This window comes from Sinocyclocheilus anshuiensis, unplaced genomic scaffold, assembly GCF_001515605.1.
Source record: "Sinocyclocheilus anshuiensis isolate Anshui unplaced genomic scaffold, SAMN03320099.WGS_v1.1 scaffold487, whole genome shotgun sequence".
NCBI lineage: Eukaryota > Metazoa > Chordata > Actinopteri > Cypriniformes > Cyprinidae > Sinocyclocheilus > Sinocyclocheilus anshuiensis.
In genome coordinates this window covers 545,044-555,221 of record NW_015548240.1, presented here as the reverse complement: position 1 = coordinate 555,221, position 10,178 = coordinate 545,044, and the positions used below count along the sequence as shown (strand labels likewise).

The following is a 10,178-nucleotide window of genomic DNA, read 5'->3' as shown; positions in this document are numbered from 1 at the left end:
AAAAATATCCATAAAATGTACAAATACTGAAATGTATTAATATAACCATAAACAGGCCCAGCTAAATGCAGCATGGCATAGACTGAATAGGAAATTTTACCTGGTTTGTTGTTTTCTAATAACTCACTGCACAACATTTTTGGGGGGTTGGCACAAACCATACTTATGCAAATAAACTCATATGTCAAGAAATGGAAATTGGGGTCTTTTCTCCCCTATTGTGACATATCCAAATGAAACAGCTTCTTGAACAAGAAAAAAAGGTAGGACAAGACTCAATTTTATCCACAAGGGAATTGACTGCATCGTTGTCATTTGGTAATTGCTGCAATGTTCATTACAATTAATTAAGAATTGTCCATTTTGATTTCATGAGTCTGGGTGTTTTTTTTTTTTTGAGGCTGAGAGGATGCAAAAGAACCTGTTTGTATCTGACTAATTTGACTACCTTTAGCTAACTGACAAGAATTTGTGCCTATATACCAGGGGTGGCGAACTCCGGTCCTGGAGAGCCGCAGCCCTGCAGAGTTCAGCTCCAACCTTAATTAAAACTCACCTGCCTGTAGCTTCCTAATAACCCCTCAGACCTTGATTAGCTTGTTCAGGTGTGTTTGATTAGGGTTGAAGCAAAACTCTGCAGGGCTGCGGCTCTCCAGGACCGACATTTGCCACCCCTGCTATATACCATGGATTTTGATTAGTAACTGCATTCTGGCCTCACCTTTAAAGGTTAAAAAGACATTTTATTTTGTTATTCTAATTATGCATGATCATAAAGTTAGTTGCATTTTATTATATGAAATTAACACTGATTTTACCTTGCTCTTTCGCAAACCAATCAGAACAGACCTGTAACCAGGGCGAGAACCAATGATTTAGACCATTACTGTATGTGTGTGTGTCAGCTAGACTCACCAACATCTTTCTGCAGGTTTCTTCTGGTTTCTTTATATCTGCATCCTGAAATGAGCAGAAATTAGGGCTGCATGATAAATCAAAATAAAAGTGACATCATGTTATGGATTATTGCGATTATTCAGGGTGAACCACGGCACTGTGTTCATTTACACACAAGTAGCTCATGATCCAGGGTTTCAGTTTGTTTTAAATTAGTACTGGTATTGTAATTTTACAGTTGTACTGTAAAATAGTTATTTTTAATTCTTATTATACTTGTTTTTTTTACAAGCGTAGCAAACATGGAGCAACATTTTATTTAATTATAAAAAAAACTTTGTCAATTTATTTCCCCAAATCATGCAGCCCTAGCAGAAATGTTTATTAATATTTATGAAATGAGCACACAAAGCACAAAGAGACAATTCAATCGTTAATTTTACCAGGTAAGGAACAAATGCCAAGAGACTGGGAACACTCCACCACTGACAGAGACAACCTGCAAAACACGCACACCACAAATCACTCTCAATCTATGAATATTTCTCCAGCTGTTGAGTGTGTATATGTATGTTTTGCTTACCATGAGATCTGAAAAGGTGTGGCTTCCACTTCACCAAAGTCCTCTTCGTCAGATGAATCAAACTCACTTGTCTTCATTGCCCCAGTCTACCATAGACACAAGTGTAATGAAACCAAGATCATTATTCAACCCCGACACTGACATATGAGAGCTGAATGTGGAACTGCTATCCAAACAGCAGCTTGTTCTTATGGCTTTGCTTATCATGTGGGAGTGAGAAATTTAGACGATTTCAGTGTAAATGTATGAAAAATAAAAGTTTAATATGCTACGAGACATATAACAGGCTTATATATATATTCTCGTTTGCATAACTAATTATATTTACGCATTCGACGCCTCGAAGTTATTCAAAAGAAGCATTAAACTGCTACATAGAAACATAAAGTTATAAACAACAGAGAGATCAACAACCGAACTCACCGACACACCGCTCCGTACTGCGCACGCGCGGTTATTTTAAAACATACTTACAAGACTCGTCCAATCACATTGAACGTGTTTGAAACCACGCCTCTTTTTGTATAAGACACGCCCTCTCGCTTAATCTGAGAATTAAATATTAATGAGACGTACGCTCGTTATTTTTTTCAGCCTTTTCGGAGTGGGCTACTACAATGTACGTATTTATTTAGAGGTGTAGCAGACAAGTAATATCTGGGTTACTGAATAAAATATTTTTGACCCAAGTTAAAATAATCACAAAAGCACTTACAGAGCCCCTAGCAATCTCAATTCATTCTAGACCTCTGATATGTGAGTGGAATATTAAACTGCTCTTTTGCTGACTGTGCAGGAGCGCGTGAGTGAACGTTCCCGAGACACCGGACGGCGCGCGCAGTCCGTGTTCCGTCCCTCCTCTCCTACCGCATGCGGTCAGACAGACGCAGTGCACGACACCAGATATACCGGACACCGGGACACGAGAGCGCAGGGAGAGAGTGAACTACAAAAACATGAGGCCGTCACTATGTCACAGGAATGGAATAACATTTAAACTTAAAAAGAAATCTTGAAGATTTTCTCTCTGGTAAGTGAGCGCACGCTGCGCATACGGTCAGATTTCTTACTATTAGTATTATTAATAATAATAGCCTTAGTTTGATTATTAAGATTTGTGTTTATGAATAGGCTGCTGCGGCATTTTTGGAATGACTTTTGTGTCGTTTTCAGGCTGCTACTTGCATTTTTGATGAGCTACTTAGTCTTACAGGCTTTTAATTTACAAGACTGTTTTAGAAAAGTGAAGATTATGGAAATACATTTGAGAAACATTTATAAATATTTTTCACTCTCTGTTGTAGGGTGGAGCTCTTTGGCAGGTATCTTTTCCCCCACCTGGGATTCGCTGACAGGGCGACCAGCTCTAGGTAAAAACATAAGCGCGCGTTGGATTCACATTTAATAGAAACAGTGTTTTTATACGGAGCTGATGATACATACAACACTCGCACAACCCCTGCGTTTTACATGATCTTTACAACATTATTTATTATGTTTGTTACGTTTTGTTCTCAGGTAATGGGTGGTTTCAGGTTTTCTTATTCGTGTGATGACAAATTTGGTTAAGATGATCATGGATAGCTTTCTATCTTTGTAGTGACTAACTTGTTAAAAAATTGATAAGATGATCATAAGTTACTATTCTTGTAATGACTAACTTGTTAAAAATGGATAAGTTGATATTGGCTTACTATTCCTTTGGTGACTAACCTCTCAAAACAACATACAATGGATAAGATGATCATAGTATTCTTGTAGTGAATAAAACACATAAAATGGGCAAGATGATCATAGGCCTAGTTTACTATTCTTGTATAGTGACTAATTAAAAAGATTAAATAAGATGACCATGGCTGCTAAGCAAGCATCAGACAAGAACTGAACTGTTGTGCATCTTACTACACCAACATAAATCTCCGCGGTCGATCACCTCTCAAAAAAAGCATCTCAACAGAGAATGTTTTCAAGCCTTTGAGACTGTTAAATGATGTTTGTTTATCCTCACACAGAAAATGAAATCTCATGAGGGAGAACTGGAGAGAGAGATCTCTAAGGTAACGAACACACACAGACTTTCTTCAACAGGTTTGAGAAATAACAAGAAACTTATATAAGCATTGTAAACGTTATGTGTCTGTTAAAAATACATTTTGAATTGGTGTGTGTAATTACTTGTGATTACTAGGCCTGAAAAAGTCATGGAAATGAATGCAAGTGTTAAAATCATGGACATTTCTAGCTATTCTCAGTTCTAAAATATTAAATTGGAGAGAAATTGTTCTTTGACAGTGCAAACTGCATAAAATGATTTAAAATCAGTCTCATTTGATATGTTGTGTTCAGGTTCAGGGCATGGTGTGTGAGTTGCGGGCAGGGTTTTCTCGTGCGCTGCTGGCGCTGAATCAGATTCAGCAGGGAGACACTGAGCTGCAGAGCCAGCTGGAGGACACAAGACATGGCTGCAACAAGCGCACCCTTCACCTAGAGAGTCTGGTGCTGTCCCTCAAGGTGAGATCACACACCTGGCTAGTAAATCTGTTCTGGAGCCTATGTGTTTGTCAAAGTTATGTTTTTGTGTCTGTCTCTTTAGGAGGAGCTGGAGGAGGTACGCTGTCAGTTTCGTCAACTCTGTGAGGCACAAGACAGAAAACCACCAGAGAATCCAGGAATAGAGAAGTACACACACACACACACACACACACACACACACACACATGCACAAATTTAAAGTATGACTGAAACTGTTATAGTGTGTGTGTTGATTTGTGTATGTGTGAATGCAGTAATGGCGTGGATGACAGTAGCGGACAGAGTAATGGTGCTGCAGAGGCTCCTCCCCTCTCACCTGTGGGCGGAGATTTCCTCATACACTGTTACCTGCAGGGATTACAGGTGTGGCAATGGGCCAGACAGAATACAGGTGAGCTTTCGCTTTTTGGGTAAAAAAAACAAACAAATAAAAACATTAAAAACGTTTAAAAAAGGGTTTCAAAGTTTTTGAAAACAATACAGACTACAAAAACACAAATTTATGAAAACAATGATGTCATGTGCATGCAGATTACCTGTTCAGTCTATTGGAATGCATATGTTTGCAGGTGCATAGTGTTTTTTTTTTGTTAAAGTGACATCGCCAACTACTGGCATGGCATGCCTAATACAGCATTTGTAATCGTTTTCGCGGATCTGTGAAAACTGGGACCATTTTGACAACATTGTCGTCTGTATACGTAACTTTTCAAAAACATAAAGGAAAGACTTTTCTGTTTTTAGTATAATCGTTGTTGTGTAAACATACCCTAAAATATATCATATATTTAAATATATGTTAAAGTTACACTATGTAACTATTTCTGTTCGAAATTAACAAAATGTTAATAATGAGTGAGAACAACTTAAAACCATCCTCCAAACAGTGTTTCGTCCTTAAATCCCTATGGTAAGCCTATAATAATTGTTTGTATTTTAGAGTTGTTGGGATGAATTTCCCAATTAAAGGCATACTTTCATACTTCTTCTGTGTGTTTTTTCTTGTTTTTGCTTTGTCTTCCTATTGTTTTCATATTTGCTAAAGGTAATTACTGAACAGTAGTCTGACCAATAGTGTGGAGGCATTGTACATAATCAACCAATCACGGCATGTGACCTAGAGAAAGTAGTCAAACAATGCAAATATGCATATACATATATTACACTGTAATCCTCATTATATGTATATGCATAAATCATATGTATATGCATTGTATGTATATATACATATAATGCATATACATATAATTTATACATATACATATAGTTTTATGCTTCAGCCACTAGATGACCAAAAATTACATAGTGTAGCTTTAACATATTGAAAATGTTAAATAATAAATAATATGTGGTAGAAATTAAATGTGGGGAAGTAAATGATAGTAAAAATCCTTAAAGTGTGCAGTCACAGTACAGCTGATTTTGTTTACTGTTTCTGGTGCAGATTCTCTTTCCTGCCATGTCCCACACAGCTGCCTGCGGCGGGGTAAATAGTCTGTTCTCAAAGCCTTTTAACTGCTCAATATTCACCTGTGGATCCTCATGTCTCTCTGTCTCTTTGTGTCAGGCAGGAGGCGGGGTGTGGTGGAGATGCTGTTGCGGTCTGAACGCGATTATGTGTCTAGTTTGAATCAGCTCTATGAGAAATACAAATCTGCTGAGCAAAAGTAGAGAACTACAATCATTATCACTATTTCATGTCATCTCTTTATCTCTGTCTGTACCACACACTATAACAAGTGTATTTGTGTGCTTCTGAGGCAGTGTGGCATTTGTAAAGCATATTGATCAGATGCTACAGCGCCACCTGCTCTTCCGCAACACCCTAGAAGAACAACTGACCATGGATGAGAGAAGCTGTGCTGCAGGGGATGCTTTCCTCAACCTCACTGGACAGAACAATGTAATGCCATTTACTACTAAAATAATCATATGTAATCCTTTATTAAATGAATCAAAAGTGACATTGATTAAAGACTTTTACATTATTACAAAAAATTCTAATATAGAATGCCGTTTTTGAACCTTCTATTCATCAAACAATACTAAATTAATATCACATTTTTACAAAATTGTGAAGCATTGATAATAAATGTTTCTTGAGTAGCGAATCAGCATATTAGAATGATTTCTGAAGGATCATGAGACACTGAAGACTGAAGTAATGATGCTGAAAATTCAGCTTTGCATCACAGGAATAAATTACATTTTAAAATATATTAAAATAGTAAACAGTTATTTTAAATTGTAGTAATATTTTACAATATCTGTTTTTATACATTCATTGTTTGTCCTTATGCAGAAGTCTTTCTCTGATGCATATCTTGGATACGTGGCCAGTCTGGGAACTCTCCTGAGAACAGAGATCAGTACAACTTCACCCCACAGCAATTCACAAAATGCACAGGCAAGAACTTCCTTTTCCATGTTATGAAAGATGCTTAAGCACACAGTGATGACTGTGTCTAGCTCAGCAGTAGTAAAAGTTTTGCAAATAAGCCTACAGCAACCAGGCCCACTTACATCTAAATTCACATATAAGTCTATTGATTTTTACTTTTGCATAATATTGGTTTCATGTGTTTATTTATGTTTTTCGGCTAGGAGGAGAAAGAGAGCTTCAGATTGCTTTCACTACTATTCGCTCCTGTTTCCCGCATCCACACATACCTAAACATCATACAGGTGAGTCACATACTTGAAGAATAAACTTGATAAAAATAAATGAAAAATATGTTCGCAGTAACACACACAATGCTTGTTATTTTGATGAGTAAAGGTGTGTAAATCCTTCAGTTGAGACTATTCTAGATTCATGAACTCCTGCATTACCAGTGATGTGTTTGTTTTATATAAACAGCAGAGATTTTCTTGTAAAAAGAAGTGATTGTAAACTCTGGGTCTGACTGGATCATGCATGCATTGTAATCATATACAGTGGGTACGGAAAGTATTCAGACCCCCTTAAATTTTTCACTCTTTGTTATATTGCAGCCATTTGCTAAAATCATTTAAGTTATTTTTTTTTCCTCATTAATGTACACACAGCACCCCATATTGACAGAAAAACACAGAATTGTTGACATTTTTGCAGATTTATTAAAAAAGAACAACTGAAATATCACATGGTCCTAAGTATTCAGACCCTTTGCTGATTCTGTGTTTTTCTGTCAATATGGGGTGCTGTGTGTACATTAATGAGGAAAAAAAATTAACAAATGATTTTAGCAAATGGCTGCAATATAACAAAGAGTGAAAAATTTAAGGGGGTCTGAATACTTTCCGTACCCACTGTAAATCATTTAAAAATATTTTATAAACTTTTAAGTATTGATTAATAAAGATCTGATTTATGCCGTCATGAATGCTATAGTAGCTGTCACAACACACCCTACTGTGACTTACAATAGCTATTATTCATTTCTAAAATCTAATATATATGGCCGTTCAAAGGTTTGGGGTCAGTAAGGTATTTTAATGTTTTTGAAAGAAGTCTCTGATCAGCAATATTGTGAAATAATTTAAAAATCAGTTTTGCCCCCGTATGTTTTAAAATATAATTTATTCCTGTGATGGCAAAGCTTAATTTTCAGTCAGTTCTTCCTATTAATATCAATGTTGAAAACAGTGGAAACTGTTGATGAATAGAAATTTCAAAAGAGCAGTTTATTTAAAATAGAAATATTTTATAACATTATAAATGTCTTTACTGTCACTTTTGATCAGTTTAACGTGTCCCTTAATATTAATAGTATTAATTTCTTTTAAAAAAAGTACTATATACATTGTATTTGTTGAGCTTCCATTATAAGTATATTACTGCAAACATTAGTTTTTGTTTTGTTTTTACTAAGAGACGAGTCTTAATCATTTTCTATGGTGATCAACAGCATGACATAGACACAGCCAACAGAATTCAAGAATCTTTAGTTTTCAGTTAGTGCTGTACAGTAATGTATAATTCTGACTCCATTAAACAGCTGATGTTATGTTAAATTTAGGTCAAGAAAAGTAGAAATATGGAAAATATTGTGACGCTAGACATGACACGGGGGTTGTAGCCTATGAGACGGCAGTGAATGCTACAGCACAGTCGAGCAAGGTCCAGATGGCATTACTGCATTGCTGAACTCATGCCACCTTAGTCTGCTTTGCACACTGCTGCACTACTGTCTGAGACAAGTAGTGCAAGTTCAAGGAGTCCAAGCATTTCAGTGCATACAGTATACATTATCTTCCTAAAATGCAGTCTTCTGTTTTCTAAGTGATTTTAAATTTCAGTGTTGCAACAAAAGACACTGCATCTCTACTGCTCTTCCTATTTCCACCAGGCCTTGTTACGCAGTACTGGTGCTGGACATGCAGACTGGTGTTCACTACAGGAGAGCGAGCGGGTGCTGTGGGACCTCCGCACAAGCTGTCACATGACCTTGGCGAAGGCGGGGCCATGCGAAGAGGGGGTGGGGCCTGAACAAGGGTCAGTCCTATTATTTTGCCTGTTTGCCTGTCATGTAAAGCTTCAATAAATGTGACTTTTATGAAAGCTCTTCTGTTTAACTGGATGAAACTGGCTTTTGTGGCAGGTGGTTGATGCTAATTTTAGTGTGTCTGCAGTTTGAGAAGCAGGTGCTGTGCCGAGAGCCCCGACTGTGGCCCTTCCGCTTTTACCAAGTACTGTGCCAACATTAATGCGGATACAGCCAGCGTCACAGCAGGCGCAGGCATAGACAGCACTGTACACCAGAGGAAATGCTGTCGTGTTGGCATCTCACGGACGCTATCTCGGCCCAGTGGCATTTTAAGGTAATCCAGCATGTAATACAGAAATTAGAGAGAGAAAAAAAATCAATTTCAATCTGATAGCAAATGATGCAGATCTTAAATAATATGTAATTCCCATATAAACATTTAAATGTAGCTACTTTCATAATTGGATACAAATATATTATCAGTTGAACACACTTAGAATAAATCCAAGAAAAATATGGTTGATTTATGCACATTTATTTCATTTTTCAATTGTGATTACTAGACCTGGAAATTAATATAAGTTTTAAAATTATGGGCATTTATCAGTTCTAAATTATTAAATTTGCTTCTTTCCAGTGAATTGTTGTTGAAATTGTTCTTTGACAGTGCAATCTGCATAAAATGGTTTAACAAATTAAATAATTAATAATTTAATAAATACATTTTTAAATAATTTATAGTTTTAAGTAATTTCTTTTTTTGAAGCTGCTTTAATGTATGAAAAAAGTGCCATACAATTTGAAGCAACTGTAACAAATCTAAATATATTAAATTATTTAAATTTAGCTAAAATGTAATAAATATATTAAACATGTCATCTTCATAATATCAGAGTATAAGCATGTCTTAATAAATATATAGCTGCTTTTAGAATTTTTTTTTAAATATGAAACATACATGGATAATTCATTCATAATAAGATCTAAAACATATATTTAAAAAAATAAAATACATTGTCATTTCATGTTGACTTGAAAAATCCCTCATTTAAACTATGTTTGTACTCAGCAGTCAGATTTAATATAATTAGAGTTTACTTTTTAAAATGTAATTAGATTTTTAACATTTACTAAACATTAATGTCTCCCCTCAGAAACGGCCGTGAGCATATGTGTGATCTGCCCCCTGGTGGCTGGACTGCAGAGTACATGTGGAATGGCAGCGCAGGGCAGAGCCACACGGGTCCCATCTGCGTACCCTTTCCTCGTCATCCTAGAGAAGCCGGCTGCTTTCGGAACCCTGTGCCACCTGTAGGTGTCGGGGGAAACCTCACTACTGCTGCCAAGAGTCAGAGCTCCTCGGCTGGTCTGGCCGTGCGTGTGTGTGTTTCCCCGGGGCTCGATGGACGTGTATACACCTCTGAACTGTACCCTCCGCCGCATCGTCTCGATGACGACTGCGACGTGGCCGATGCATCCATTTTTGACTTCTCTTCTGTAACGACCTCTAGCCCAGATGAAACTCTGAATCGGCTCAGGGGAGCGGAAGCACGTGATGATGATGAGGATGATGATGAAGAGGACAGCGAGGTTCCAGTTCTCCTCAAACCTTCATACACTCACAACGCTTCAGCCGTGCAGGCAGGGGGAGGATTATGCATGGCGTGGCAGATTCCCAAACGGGCTCCTATTCCTGC

The 10,178-nt window shown here is 37.1% G+C and overlaps 1 protein-coding gene and 1 long non-coding RNA gene across 4 annotated transcripts in view; one reads left to right on the top strand and one right to left on the bottom strand.

Annotated features, from left to right (window-relative positions):
- Positions 1 to 909: 909 nt before the first annotated feature.
- LOC107654951 (uncharacterized) lies at positions 910 to 1,926 on the bottom strand. Of its 2 annotated transcripts, XR_001630377.1 has the most exons (4): positions 1,904 to 1,926; positions 1,481 to 1,566; positions 1,341 to 1,396; positions 910 to 960 (listed from the first exon to the last, which is right to left on the bottom strand). It is a non-coding gene; the product is annotated as an uncharacterized LOC107654951 (long non-coding RNA). The 2 variants fall into 2 exon arrangements; XR_001630376.1 differs by lacking the exon at positions 1,904 to 1,926 and having other exon boundaries at positions 1,481 to 1,680.
- A 123-nt stretch (positions 1,927 to 2,049) lies between these two features.
- The window catches only part of LOC107654948 (uncharacterized), a 14,317-nt gene continuing 6,188 nt past the window's right edge, over positions 2,050 to 10,178 (top strand). The window contains exons 1-15 of one of the 2 annotated variants that reach the window (XM_016442289.1): positions 2,050 to 2,099; positions 2,277 to 2,510; positions 2,785 to 2,850; positions 3,493 to 3,537; positions 3,827 to 3,991; positions 4,074 to 4,159; positions 4,267 to 4,403; positions 5,451 to 5,498; positions 5,580 to 5,679; positions 5,777 to 5,915; positions 6,315 to 6,419; positions 6,617 to 6,697; positions 8,344 to 8,489; positions 8,627 to 8,815; positions 9,636 to 10,178. The exon at positions 9,636 to 10,178 is cut by the window's right edge and continues 115 nt beyond it. In XM_016442289.1, the coding sequence (XP_016297775.1) occupies positions 3,496 to 3,537; positions 3,827 to 3,991; positions 4,074 to 4,159; positions 4,267 to 4,403; positions 5,451 to 5,498; positions 5,580 to 5,679; positions 5,777 to 5,915; positions 6,315 to 6,419; positions 6,617 to 6,697; positions 8,344 to 8,489; positions 8,627 to 8,815; positions 9,636 to 10,178 (1,781 nt within the window). In that variant the 5' untranslated portion in view covers positions 2,050 to 2,099; positions 2,277 to 2,510; positions 2,785 to 2,850; positions 3,493 to 3,495. Of the gene's footprint in view, positions 2,100 to 2,220; positions 2,511 to 2,784; positions 2,851 to 3,492; positions 3,538 to 3,826; positions 3,992 to 4,073; positions 4,160 to 4,266; positions 4,408 to 5,450; positions 5,499 to 5,579; positions 5,680 to 5,776; positions 5,916 to 6,314; positions 6,420 to 6,616; positions 6,698 to 8,343; positions 8,490 to 8,626; positions 8,816 to 9,635 lie in introns of those variants that run through there. The other variant, XM_016442288.1, reaches the window with a different exon arrangement.